At 40.7% G+C, this 14016-nt stretch overlaps 2 protein-coding genes across 3 annotated transcripts; both read right to left on the bottom strand.

The window, feature by feature from the left end:
• Positions 1-883: 883 nt before the first annotated feature.
• Positions 884-2627, bottom strand: LOC114437830 (guanylyl cyclase inhibitory protein). Its single transcript, XM_028408761.1, has 5 exons — positions 2557-2627; positions 1997-2129; positions 1631-1780; positions 1432-1537; positions 884-1020 (listed from the first exon to the last, which is right to left on the bottom strand). Exons 1-5 carry the CDS (start codon positions 2625-2627, stop codon positions 884-886), a joined length of 597 nt encoding a protein of 198 aa, XP_028264562.1.
• A 574-nt stretch (positions 2628-3201) lies between these two features.
• Positions 3202-12339, bottom strand: bmal2 (basic helix-loop-helix ARNT like 2). 2 transcript variants are annotated; one of them, XM_028407884.1, is made up of 17 exons: positions 12282-12339; positions 9700-9829; positions 9537-9590; positions 9331-9372; positions 9028-9185; positions 8742-8821; positions 8468-8560; positions 7932-8049; positions 7706-7855; positions 7361-7604; positions 7091-7197; positions 6787-6937; positions 6632-6702; positions 6421-6535; positions 6209-6299; positions 6017-6116; positions 3202-5932 (listed from the first exon to the last, which is right to left on the bottom strand). In XM_028407884.1, the coding sequence occupies exons 1-17, from the start codon at positions 12337-12339 to the stop codon at positions 5775-5777; spliced, it is 1920 nt and encodes a 639-aa protein (XP_028263685.1). In that variant the 3' UTR covers positions 3202-5774. The 2 variants fall into 2 exon arrangements, with proteins under 2 accessions (XP_028263685.1, XP_028263686.1); XM_028407885.1 differs by having other exon boundaries at positions 5775-5932; positions 6421-6532.
• Positions 12340-14016: the final 1677 nt, after the last annotated feature.

Here is a 14016-nt window from a genome sequence, read left to right as displayed (position 1 = left end):
AAATGATTTTTTCACTACTGTTGATTAGAACTGAATTTAATTAAAAGGTCTACGCAAAAAAATTTCAAAAAAATATTTATCTAATATATTTTTAAAACCGTTAAAGTTAGGGGATGTTTTTGTCCCGAACAACACATTAGGGGGTAAAATTTGCCCACCATGTACTGTTGACCTATGAAAAAATTTCAAACCAAAAATTTATGTAAAATTAAGCTTGTTGAGGAAAAATGATTCAATTTGTTACATATTGACAAAGTTATGGCCAAAATAAACAGAAAAATTTCTCTCAGAGGACAAAAATGTCCCGAACAACACATGAGGGTTAATAACATAGGTATTAACTTGATTGTTGTGGCTGCAAATACTACCACCAGGTCAGGTCTTTGAAACTGCAGCCACTCATATTGTAGCACAAAGGGCTGTGGCAACCTTAGTGAAGAAACTACTGTTACTAAATATGAACATAAAAGGTTTAATAGAAGATCTTGTTGTGTAATAATGACAGACATGTTGTGCTTTGTCACAGCCTCAGGAGAGCCCCCCACCCCCCACCACCAATATGGATCACTCCAACAACAGTGTATGAGTGACAGGACTTGGTATGAGATGTCACTTATCAATACTGTTGTTTTCTCACCTTTCTGATATCCTGCTCTCTTCATTTAACATGACAAAGTGTATGGAAACATACGCCCTGAACTGTGACACTGTACCGAACGGTTCAGATTTTGTCCACGCCTATGTGTCAACCCAATAAAGTTAAGTCTTTAAAATCTAGATACATTTTCAAGTGTGCTAAAAGCTACAATTAGACACAGTTGGATTCCTGGAGTTTTTTTTTTGTTCTTGTTTTTGGAGTGAGCACAATATATCCCACTTCAGATTAGCCGTGCATCCCCAAAGTTGTATCTCTCTTCTGGGGCCGCTCCACCTTCACAGTGCTGGGGTCACATTCCAGCATCTCTCTGATCCAGTCATCATCCAGCGCTCCCTCTATAAACTCCTCCAGACTGATGATGGCTGCAGACAAACAGGAACGGGCGGTAATTACAGACGAAGAGCAGCAGACAGACTCTTATTAATATCACTGGATTCTCCTTGGCTCCTTGAGCGACACTTACATTATCTGTATAAATCTTCCCCCTATCTTAGGTAGCTTTAGACCTATAATAGTTTCTGTTATTTGCCCTCTTATGTGCAGATACAAAGCAGTAGTATTGTACAGCCTTGTCAGTAAAGGTGTCATTCTCTGAACTTATCACAACATGGCACTTGGTTGTGTTTTTCTTACAGATGCTGGTGTGCTCCCAGCACAGGGACCTCTATGGTAAAAGGGGTTTTATCCCTATAAAGTCAGGAAAAATGACACACTCCATGTAAAAGGAACACTGTACTACAATTTGAAGCAAACAGCAAAAATAATTTCCTCACCGTTATTGTCCTTATCTAATCTCACAAATATCCTGTTGGTACAATCTTCAGCTGTAAGCGGGTTGGGTTTGGTTAAAGCTGCAGCTACATTCATCTTATAAACAGCCTGTGAATATGAACACACACAGACACCAGTTAAACTGAGACCTCCCATATCTCCCATTCTGATTTTTTTTATGACACAGCTGAGCACACACACCTGCATTATCTCTAGCATTTCCTCCTTTGTAATAGCGCCATCTCTGTCTTTGTCATAGAGCTTGAATGACCAGCGCAGCTTCTCCACAGCTGAGCCTTCAATAAGCATGCTGATAGCCATGACATATTCTCTAAAATCAACCACGCCGTCCTGGAAAGGAGTACATTTCATTTCATAATGATATCATTTTCTTAATCAGTATTGTCCCATATATGTCTATAAGGGAAATATTAGCCCTGGCCCAGAAAAAGGTGATGTTAATACTTTTCCTCAAATGCCATGGCATATCTGCACAAAACCCATTATTGTGCATGCATACTTTTTTTTTTAGAGTTGTGGTGAAAGAATATTCTGTGATTTTCTTACCCCATTATTGTCCAAAGTGCGGAAAATCTGCTCTGCATACTCAGCAGACTCACTGCCCACAGTGCCATCACAGAAATGCCTTTTAAACTCATGAAGAGTGATTAGCCCACTGGGACACTCATTTATAAACTTCCTATCACAAACAAAAAATGAATATCAGTCCCAGGTGTAAAACAAACAAGCAAGGAGGCAGTGAAGGAGGAGAGACCATGTCGTGGGAGAATTAAGGTCAACCCATTCCCAATCTGTGGAGATTACATGCGTTTGAAAGCTGGTTTACACCCTGCGACACGAGTGCTGAGATAATTCGATGATTTTAAGCCTACATAGAGTGAAGCTGAAAACAATAATAAAAATGTGGAGATGCTTTGCAGATGTATATAGAACAAAATGTATGCACAGCTTAAAGACTGGACTGTCTGTGACTGTATAGCTTGAAACTTCAAACAGCTCAAATGTAACCACCCCACTCCCTTTCTTATTCCATTTACATTGCTAGCAGACTTCATATAGCTCAATACACACTGTTGTTCCTGTGGAAAAGTCAATAAAAGTCTTACCTGAACCACTCATATAGCTCTGTCACATAAGACTCTCCTCTCCTACAAGGCAGAGTAGCAGCTTGGCCCATTCTGTAAAGGAGCAACAGCTCCTCCTTTATCACTGACTTTATATACACAGCAAATCCCAGCTCATGCCATCCTTTCTTAATTACACCAACCACTGCCTTATCACATTTGACAAATTACTCCGAGCTAATCTCCTCTAAAAGGGTGGGTGGGGGGGGAGAAAGGTAGTAGAAAGCAAATGTAATTACTCAGACCCTGAATCTAAGCTTGATGAAACATTTTTAATTTGGATTTGAAAACACTTCCAAAGGTTCTGTTCAGGGTTTAGTAAACTAATATTTATTGACAACATAATACCCTGGGAAGACGGCCCAGACATGTTGATAGTAGCAGCAATAATGCAATTGACAAATACACAAATTGTTTCCTCTGGAGACCCCCCCAAAAAGTGGCAGAAAGTGGTACATTAGAGGCAGTAACAAACAACCAGTTGCCAAATAATGATCCTGAATTTAAGGTCCTTCCTGGGGCGCACTGCTGTCTGTGTCTTACAATGCAACAGTTTATAAAAACTAAAACCCAACCAACACACAACTAAACATAAACACAAGCATGAAATTAAAACATAATGTTCCCTAGCTTACAAAAACTATTTTATTTCAAATGGAGACAGAAGCAAAATACGTGACCTTTAAAAAAAGGTTATCACTCAGTCGCCACCAATAAGCTGTGAGAGCAGTATTTTAGCTTTCTGGGAAATGACAGCCATAACAGTGCAATGACTGGGCAAGACCAACGGGGGAAAAAAGGACCACCCTGTGTCGGTGGCAGGGCTCCGTAGCTCTGCTTGTTGGTTAGGTAGTGAGTACTGAAGCCAACATGTACAGCTTTTTGTTTCTAAACAAGTATCTATTTCCAGCTGCATGTGCCCGAGTAAGTTGATCCAATTATAGTTTAGCCCTCCTTTCAAGTCTGTAGAGGTGCCCTGTGGAAATGCGGGTCTCCAAAAGCCACACAGTTTCATTGTGTGTCCGAGCAACAATGTCCAAAGGCACTTCAGACACACACAGGAGGGTCCTTGTGAGTTCAGCTCCTCCACCAACTGGCTCCTCATAATTCAAGCATTGGAGAAAAGACAGTATTCTTCATGATTCACAACCTTTTCCATCCTTGAGACAACAGTTCTTACTGAAAGAAAATCATTAACAGTCCTCAAGAAAATCATGGGCAGACACAAATACGAACAGTGGTATAAAATCTACACTGCTCCACATGAAGGAAAGGTGTGTGAGTGGTTCACATACTCATTACTGAGGGTTACATACAGATACGCCACAAAAATAATTCACTTGATTTAGCTTTTTCATTGCACCTCCTACGAGACCCAGTGTACGTCATACTAAAATGAACCTTATAGGTGTGACAACACCAGTCACCAAGGTATAAAATAGGCCCAGAGTAAATGCACCATGTACCAAATCATAACTGTTCAGGTTTTGGTAGTTTCTTCTAATTTGCTTAAATCGTTTTTAATTCACTAGATATTGAGAAAGAACCAGCTTACATCTCATAAAAACTTATTTTTTCCTAAATTATGAGCAAAAACACATTTTCTATATTTTACCTGGCATCAGAAAGACTAGCTGCTAATCTTGTTTTTAATTCCACTGCGTACTTTGGTAAATCCATTAAAAATAAAAAATAAAACAGACGAGCTGTGGATCACTAACAAACAGATTATTGTATAGTGGCTGTCTACTTTTCTTTTTTTTTTTTTTGTAAAAGCTAAAATGTGCAATAGTAAGCATGGGCAAGTTGAAACGTTAGAAGAGGTAATTGGCAACAACATCCACAATGCTCAGTGACTCTTTGAGTTCTCACTACAAGTCAACAAAAGTTCTTATATGGTAAAGAGTTGTGCACATGACAACTACAAAGAAAAAACAATAAAGGAACATGGAATGATAGTTCTGCATAGCACAATCCCTTAATAAATGTAATCATGATCGTCATGCTGTCATGCCTTCATCAAGCACGTCATCATGTCTTGTGAAAGACTGTCAGTGCATCCACAGTACATGAAAAAAGCTCAAGGTATGGCTTATCTGCAAAACTCAGAAGATGGATTTAACACTGACTCAATATGCCACATACCAATGTACAGTATGCAGGGAAGTGTGTAAAACCTTAAACTGGATAACTCCCTGAGTTATCACTTGATTAAATGTCACAGATGTGAAATAGGTTTGCTTTTCAGCCTTTGCTACCAATTCTCATTTTCAGCACCTCATAAAGTGCTGCTTTGCTTTGTATGAGGTTGTACTGTAGTGTTGACAAACCCACAGGACTTAGTAAATATTGAACCAACAGCGCTGGCAGCTCTGCCAATAATGTATGAAGGTAGATAGAACTGCTAATTATCAACCTAGAACAAATAGCACTCAGGACTTCCTATGAAAACTATCCCTTTAAGACATGTATGGCCTGAAGACATGGCGTTCACAATGATACCCACTCCACACAGTATCCCAGTGAACAAGAGAAGAGGATATAAGACTGTTTCCAGTGAAAAGGTTAAGATACTGACAAGAGAAAATCTGTGTGCCGCTCTGTCAGGCGACTCAAAGTGAGTAGAAGGTATGGAAATGTGGTCTGCCGTGGATACACACGGTTTGAATCCTGAGCAGTTGCAGAGATGGGGCAGGTTGTCAAGGTATCGTCCTTGCATTTTAATTCAACATACAGTACCTAAAAACCATGATATCATTTCAGTGCAATTTTTTTTGCATCGTCGCTCCCAACCTCTGGACGAATATAGGTGGAGGAGAGAAACAGAAGAAGGAATTCTGAGCCATCATGATGTACATCATAGCACTGTCATACGATGTGTTCTTCAGCCTTATGAGGCCGACAGCAAGTTGGAGGAACGTGGTGAGGAACAGTGTTTTGGGGCAGGCAGACCTCAGTAAGGCTTCAGAGACACATCCTCTTTCTGAAGAGGGAAAGCAGGTGTTCCTTATGGTCTTCGAGCCAGCTCCTGTTAGAGCAGCCACCCAAACAGCTTATAGAAATGTGTAGAAAAGGGTAACTAATAAATTAAAATCTTAAAAAAAAGAACAATGCTTCTTGGAGTAAGCATTAAGGAGTCGTTGCCATCATCAAAATGATGGTCCAAGTGTCCTCCAGCATGTCACACTGAAATACAGAGTCTATAAAGACCAGTGCATCTCTTCAAAGTCCACAGCCTCGCCCAAATTTGTGTCAGTTTCCAGGAGGCTCATGATCACTGAAATGGCTGCTTCATCGTTGCTAAGACTACTAAGGCCTGGTCCGACCACACTGTCCAAATCCAGCTGGGAATTCTCTCCTGAGGCGAAAAAATATGCCGTTATAATTAAAGAAAGATAAACATAACAGCCTAATAACATATGAACATGATCAGACAGCCCACCCATCAGTGCTTCTCCTCCTGAGAATGCAGCTCCTTGGGGCTCATCCTCAGAGATGGACTTCCCTGGCATCTCCATGTCAGGTGTTTCTCCATTTGGCACCTAGGGACCAAAACAGGAGCACATTGTAACCCTAGCAGCACAAGTTTAATAAGAAGGGCAAGACCAAAAAAAAAAATGAAGACACTACTTACATTGTTGCTCATCTGATTGTGAGTTTGTGGAGACTTATCCTGCGGCAGACTGAACGGGCTGACGGTACCACTGGAAGGTGACGAGTTCAACCTAAAGAAAACCACACAGGTCAACATCAAACTGCACCAACTAGCCTCTACAGCTGTAGCTGTAATATTACTGCTTGTTTCACAAAGTGTAGAGAACACTCTGTGTGGTTGTAATCCCACACCTGTTGAAATCCAGCAGCTCATTAGCAATCTGGGTCCCAATGCTTCCAGCATATATCATAGTTCCAGGTGTGGTGGAGATGCCTGGTATAATGGGAAGTGACTTTTTGCAATCTTCTAAAAGGAAAAAAAAAAGATAAAATACAACTGACCGCCACTTCCACAATCTGACTTTGTTAAACATGGTAAAAAATGGTTTTAATTTAAGCTGACCTTCTGAAGCCTTGGAATTACTAGACTGTTCAGACTTGTTTCCTGATCGACTTGTCCGACTGTGATCATGGCTGGTAATGGGATGAGAAAACAGATTAGCATAATGCAAATATATAATAAATAAATACATATAAGCACTGAAGCATAATACTCACGATATGACGGTGTTAGTTGACACTATGTATTCTACTTCTTTGGTCCAGGGATTTACAAAACTAAACCACTGACTTTGCAGAGTGACAAACGAGCCATATTTTGTTTTGAACTTGTAGCAGTTTGTCTCTATTTTCTCTTTACTCCGCAGCACTGTGGGAGGAAGACGGTGAGAGGAGGAGATGAAGAAAGCACTCAGAACAGGTAGCCTGCATACGTAAAAGGAAACTTTTTCTGGCAGAGAAAATGTTCACTGGATGATTTTTGGCCCGTGTATATAATAAGGAAAGTTAATATGTGATTTACCTTTTCGATGTCTATCTGCTAAATGTGGTAGGTCGTCCTGATGGAAGTACTCATAGCATGATGTCCCCAGCAATTCTTGGGGTAGATAACCAAGGATAGTTGTCGCTCTGGGCAAGAGAATGAAATAATTCCCAGTTACATCTACTGTGATGTGACAAGCATTATCTGCTCACTATGCAAGGCCCATGCGGATTTCTAAACTGAATGGTCACAAAAAAAGGAAAATACACACAATCCCTCCACCACCCCTTTATTGAAATAAAATTCTACCTTTGATCAACAAAAGTGAATTTGCCATCCATGGCATAGCGTGTGACGAACTCTGTGGGTTTGACCCGGACTTCTCCATTGACCTGGGGAGACGAGTGGGAGTGGACACGTCCCACTGCTACTAGGCAGCTGAAGTGGGAGCTATCCTGCTTGTCTGCTTCCCCCTCCCCCTCGGCTCCCATCTGACTTGTAGGCCAGCTGCGCATGTAGCCTGTACAGTGGACTGTGCAGTATTTCTGCGACTCTGAATGCAGGCACAAACAAAAGTAGTTCATTTGCACTTCCAAAGAAATCAATGACAAATTCAAACCTGCATGTACACAACCTGCTGTACAATATCCATACCTTTCTTTTTGGAGGTGTTGGCGTGCGACTCCTTCTCTTCAATTTTGACAGATATTTTGTTGTACTTCATTCGGCAGAAGAAAGAACGTCGTGCACCTGAACACAATCGTGCTGCACTGACTGGGAGGTCGGCTTGGACCTGTAGACCGGCTAAAGACAGGAAAAGATGTTTAATTTACTTTTACACAAAGAGTCAGACACACAGAGACATATATAGCCGCTTTACTTTTAGCATCTATTAGCCGTTCCCGAGGATATAACTCAGATGCCGACAGCTGCTCCTTCACTTTTCCCATGTCCTTAGGGTGTATGTAATCAAACAGGCTCTGCCCAATCAGCTCCGCCTGGAGGAAAACAAACAGCTTATCAAAGTGACCTAAACAAGACTACTCTGCTGATAAAAGAAACACCAAACCATGTAGAGTATTTCCTGCTGACAAGACTTTTAACAAAGTGGACTGTTGCCCCAGGAGGCACACTAGAGCCTGTGTGAAGCACAGTCTAATTAAGAGTCAATAACCCTCTTTTTCTAACAATAAATCACAAACAATCCATGAAGACAACAAGCGTCTCATTTGCAGAAACACTATTGTAGTTAAATAGTTTTGTATAAAAAGTGATTTATTTTGAATTTCAAAAGTGTAATACAACAAACTGTGTCTGCATCTTACCAACTACTCATGTGGATTCTGATCTAGTGATATTAGTGCAAAGACAATATAGCCCCTCTGGTGTGTGAGAGCAACAAACGTTAAGTGTTACCCGGCTATAATTTAATATCTTCGTGACCGACTCTGAGACAAAAACTATTTTTCCTCGATCACAGCCCACAACAAACAGGAATCCATCTGCAGCCTGCACAACAAAAAAAACAACAGGGAGAACACAGGGAGAGGGAAAAAGTAAGAGACCTTAAAGTATTTGATAAATATTATGTGTCTATTATAATGCCATTATTAGTCCATTTTGCATCCCTGTAATGGGACATTTAGGACATGCCTAGGGTTGTTACTAAGATAGGAATGAGTTTGTTTACCTTGAGAACAAGGTGTTTAAGCTCCTCATCAGGAAGGAATGACGGTTTGTAGTTTGCTTCAGAGAAAGAGCTGGCTGAACCTGAAAATAATGAACACAACAGCAAGAAGCTGTAAGCAAGAAGCAGAAAAATTTCACTGCTCTGCTCGCATGCTTTCTAACAGACTGGCTACACAAAGAGCACAAAGATTACAACTTGAATACTACATATAGAGGAGTTCATTTATCACCAATTCACAGTGGGAAAAAATATACTCACAATCAAATAAAATAACACAGAGCCAAACCTTTGAGAGATTTGAGGTGTTGCACAGCCATTCTGAGCACAGTGAGCTTGTCCAGCTTTCGGGACATGGGGTTACAGGTTGGAATCATGGCAGATAGCTTGTCAATAAGATTGTTCATTTTGTCCCGTCTTCTCTTCTCAATTTGGCTGTGTGGTTCCCTGCAAAGACATAAGTGTGATCTTTCAGTGATGTTTCTGCTTTGACTTTTCCAGACCTTCAGTGGCATGCAGCAATATTCTAAACCGACAAGTGGACGATAATGTTACAAAAACATGGGAGTGATTTACAAATAAAAAAAAATACCTGAAGCATTTAATTTTGACATGTTGGTCCTCTTCATCTGACCTGTAGAATAACAAGTGTTGAGAAGTTGAAGCAATGCAAGACTAGGCATTTTTGTTAAGGAGCTCTGTTGATGTGCAAAATAGATTATGATTTATGGGATTTATTAACAGTAAGAAAGATATAATAATAAAAAAAAACAACAGAATCAGCCTGGCACACAGTACCTGATTTGGTCATCTTCCATATCTGCATCATTGACTGAAGTTGATTTTGAATCCCTAGGAAAGAAAATGACCATCAATAACAGCGAGTATCAACACAGGTGATGAGGTTGTGCTTAGTTAGAGTTTTGCTAGGCTAAACTACTGCAGTTGCTCTCATACTTACTGGTTGTCCATGCTGCCCTTGCGCTTTCGAGGCATGTCCATGCTCAAGGACATACCAGAAGCTGAGGATGGGGTCATCATGACCGGCAGAGACACAGAACTGCTTTGTTTTTCCTCAACCAGCACATCCTCTGCCACACACAACACACAGAAATGCAGTCATAAATGGTGTGGACTTGATTTCATTTGCAAGTACATTAAGATATCCCACGATTTACTGATTTTTAGGCTATAAATCAGACAGCACCTGGTCACATGCACATGATCACTAAAACTGAGAGATGAAGACTTGATCAAAATGTTTTTAAACTTGCATCCTATGGTCAAAAGTGCCTGAATATAGAGACATACAGGTATTTACCCAAAGACATGGTGTATTCAATTTAATGTATCTAAATGTGTTAGAGACTAAAACTGCTGCAGTGGAACTGTTGAGAGACTAAACCTACTGCCTCCTTACTTATACCTATGTTCCATAGACCCTGTGACACACAGTCACACCAGTGGTGTGACTTTTAATGCTGCACTCCCTTTCAAGATCTGTTAGAAATCAGATCCAATGCACACCACTGTGCCGCCGCTACCGCCCCCCCCCCCCCCCCCCAAACCCATATGTTCACTTTGTTCCTTCACACAATACCTACCTGAGCATCTGCTGCACTTATATGGGACTCATATGGGATGGATTGACAGAATTTCATTCATTTGAAAAACACTCAGAAGGGAACAGTGGAAACGATAGCAGAAACCAGGGCAACAGCAACATGTTCAGAAAAAATGGAAAAGGCTAAAAAAAACATCCCTTTGACACTAAAAGTGGCATGTATTGGTGCTTTTGCTTACTTTTCCAACTCAAGCATATGAATCTGCATTTTGTTTTCTTTCTGGTGTGTCACTCCCACTGTTGTAAATGCATCACTCGAATACCTGCAGCCTTACTCATAGAACCCAGGCTGTAGTATATAATGTTAATAAGCAGCAGACAGCAGGGAAGTTGTTATAGTGGTTGCTCTAAACTTCAGTAAATACTGAATAAATTGATTTCCAGCTGGTAACAGAGAGGCAATTGATCAGCTATGTGGCATGCACAGTAGTTACAGTGCCCCACTATCTTAGTTAAGGGAGATGCAGTGAAGTCAGAGCAGTTTTTCTTTTTCTGCACATATTTCTTTCATTCCTCTTGCATACAGTTCCCCTGTGCCAGCTAAGCCTTGCACACATTTGGTGCCATAACTACCTGGCTCAGAAAGAATAATACATGCAGACAGTACTGATAAATGTAATAAAATAAGACACTTTTGCTAATATTGATGAGTTATTATTAATACTGTATTTGATCCTAAGTCAAAGAACTACCACCCAAAACTGGCTGTAGTTTACATGGCCTGACCATACACATTTAAAAGCAGCCTGACTGTAAGCCCCTCTGGGATTAATAAAGTATTTCTGATTCTGATTCTTAACCCCTGATAAATAAACATTTTTTCTAATCATGTGTTTAAATTAAATAAGATGTCAAGTTATTTCCATGCACTATATTATTTTTTATGGATAACTTAATAATGCAAACGTCTTACAACCAAATCACGCACAAAACCAACAAAACATGTATTCTCATACAAAACTATACACCTTTCATAAACTTTACATTATTTATTTATAGTGTTTATTTGTTTACCGTAATATTACACAATAACCATTTAACAAAAGTTTAGATCCTGTTTGACACAAGAATTTTTATTGATCTGAGATGCAATATATTACCTTTTTAGGCAGGAAGAATATCTTGACATTTATTATAAGACATTGTTAATATATGTGTGTGTGCCAGGCTTACATGATTTCATGTGTTAGGGGAATTCTGAGGTCAGTCTGTCTCGCTTTATAACAGCACTACTGCCTTTACTTTAGTTCAAAATAGAGGGATGCTGAATCCTAATGCAGAGTGTAAGCGCTGGTTAAAGAGTACAGATTACATACAGTAATGCTGCTACATCCGTCCCGGCTAGCAGCAGACGGCTGAGCTGAGGCTAGCGACCATAGTGAGGCCCAAACAGCAACAAACATTTATGCTAGTTGAGCAGCACTTTTCTCGGATAACACTGTCTATCGAAGTCTCACCATATCCACCGCCACAAGCTGTCCTAGGTTATAAAATCACCTTTTAATAGACTCGTCTCCGTTAAGACCATTACGCTGGTAAACAGGCCTTGCCGCACTGCTGAGCCCACATTTCGGTGTCTGGTCGTTTAGGTCAACACCAGCAGGCGTGAAACATACAGTTTAAATGTAGGTGATATTATTCTGGTCGACGAGGAATGTACATAATCAATATTATTCCGTGCAGTACACAGAGGGTTTGAAAAACAACGTGCAGTGTTACATAAATGGCGTAGAGTTAGAGGGCGAGCTTGCTCTACTGATCTACTGACCTAGTTTTGGAATAGCGCAAACGTACAGGCAGTCGGTGAGAAACGGCCAAAAACACGGCTACACTGCTCTGTTTCTGATCAATATCGATGCCTGTAGCCATCCTGTGTTAACGTCAAACAGCAATAAACTCGCTTAGTGGTGTCTAATTACCTGCCGGTTCGCCTCCCGCTCTGTCACCGCCGCCAGTCGCTGCATTCCAGGCCGACATGGCTGGAGCCGGACCCGGTGCGCCGGGGCCCAGGACTCCAATGCATGGATGAAGCCGTGGAATACTCCCAGATATCGCTGTGTTAGAAGGGTGGGCTTGTCAGGGAACCACGGAATGGGCTAAATGCTGCACAGCAGTCTCCTTTCCCCCAAATATTAATGAGAAAGGAGGGCGAGGCACACAAACGTGCACAAAGTTATCACCGTGCGGTGCAATTAGGAGTGTGGAGGAGAAGTGGGGAAACACGGAAGGCGGAAAACAGACTCCTCCTACCGGTTCACCGGAGTCACCGCCGCCACTCGGCTATCCTGACACCTGGTCCTGACCACTGACTCAGACCGCTTTACAGAGTTTAGCTGTGCTGTGATTATGGCCGTAAAACTGCTTAGGCACAGCTATGTCCTTATCAATACACAGAGCCGGTGCTGTGCCAAAAAGTGATCGTCACGGGAGCGCGCACGGAGCCTTAAGGCCGCATCGGCGAGTGTCTGTAGCTTGTATGGCTGTTTGGTCTCATCCAAACTGAAGAAGCCACTTGGGGGAGTGACGAAACGTCTTCAAAAAACAACCCTCGAGTCCAGTTGCCTCGATTTAAACTCTTGGAAATGACTATGACCTGGATGAATGAGAGCATCCACAGATATACAGTGTTTAGTTACTTGTTACTAGTTACCCAACACTAGGTGGTGGTATTTGCAGCCACAACAATCAAAGGTAATACCTATGTCATTAAGCATTGTGATGGTGCATATTATATAAAGATAAAAACTTCCTGAAGAGTCTCTTGTGATATTCCAATGTTTATGCCATAAGTCACTAACCCACCTCTGGGAATGACATATGAAATATTATTTACATTACCCGGTTGACTACAGATTCATCTTATGAAACCTAACGTGAGGGAAAGAAATGTGGAGAGGTTAAACTGCAGAATAACAAGTGGCACACAAAGTACAGTGTTTACTAATGTTCATTTTACAGGACCCTTTGAATTAGTGTTGCCTTATCATTGGTAAGTACAGGGAGCATTCATATATAAATAACTCATAACACAAATATCTTTCTTTTGGATGGCAGCGTTTCTGTTTCTGTACTTACTTTAATTTAAGTAAAACCTTCATGAAATTGTTCAAGTTTAATTCGATTTTTGGAAATGATCTCGTGACCCTCCTGTCAGGGTCTTAGCAAGCAACGTCTCTCCAGATTTGCGAATTTACAGCCTAATGTCAGATAATATCTAAGGGTTCTGTTCTGTTTTTTTTGTTACTTTAATCTCAGAATATTATCCCCCCCTGTAGATTGGGTAAAGTAAAAAAGAAATATTGCAGGGTGTTAACCTGGTCTGGTAAATGACATGGTCATTCGCTCAGCAAGACCAAAAGAAAGAAGAGTGGGAGAGGGCATCAGGTTAGTATTGTTGAATAGAATAAGTTAATAACATCAGTAAGATAATAAAACACTAATCTGCTAAATGAAAGGCTAAATGTTTTTCATCTTATATATTATATGCATTTTATCTGTCAATCAATCAAAAAATGTCCAAACTGGATTTGGACCACAGCTGCCTCTTTCTAATTATAGACTGGCACCCTCTCAGGTGTCTTTTGTCTTTACTGAGCATTAGCAATTGCACATGAGCACCTTGCAAACATCCTTCCAACAAGCACATACCATTGA

Source organism: Parambassis ranga, chromosome 6 (assembly GCF_900634625.1).
Source record: "Parambassis ranga chromosome 6, fParRan2.1, whole genome shotgun sequence".
In the NCBI taxonomy this organism is placed as follows: domain Eukaryota; kingdom Metazoa; phylum Chordata; class Actinopteri; family Ambassidae; genus Parambassis; species Parambassis ranga.
The sequence above is the reverse complement of the archived record's forward strand: the minus strand, read 5'-3'. Positions and strand labels throughout refer to the sequence as shown.

What these genes read in the sequence shown, in the direction of transcription:
- LOC114437830 (XM_028408761.1), bottom strand. Translation starts at nt 2,627, where the DNA reads ATGGGCCAAGCTGCTACTCTGCCTTGTAGGAGAGGAGAGTCTTATGTG. An exon ending in GAGCTATATGAGTGGTTCAG is followed by an intron (nt 2,130 to 2,556) that starts GTAAGACTTTTA and finishes TGTTTGTGATAG; the next exon opens with GAAGTTTATAAATGAGTGTC. An exon ending in GCACTTTGGACAATAATGGG is followed by an intron (nt 1,781 to 1,996) that starts GTAAGAAAATCA and finishes ACTCCTTTCCAG; the next exon opens with GACGGCGTGGTTGATTTTAG.
- bmal2 (XM_028407884.1), bottom strand. Translation starts at nt 12,339, where the DNA reads ATGTCGGCCTGGAATGCAGCGACTGGCGGCGGTGACAGAGCGGGAGGC. An exon ending in ACACCTCAAATCTCTCAAAG is followed by an intron (nt 8,822 to 9,027) that starts GTTTGGCTCTGT and finishes CATTATTTTCAG; the next exon opens with GTTCAGCCAGCTCTTTCTCT. An exon ending in TCAACTAACACCGTCATATC is followed by an intron (nt 6,703 to 6,786) that starts GTGAGTATTATG and finishes TCCCATTACCAG; the next exon opens with CCATGATCACAGTCGGACAA.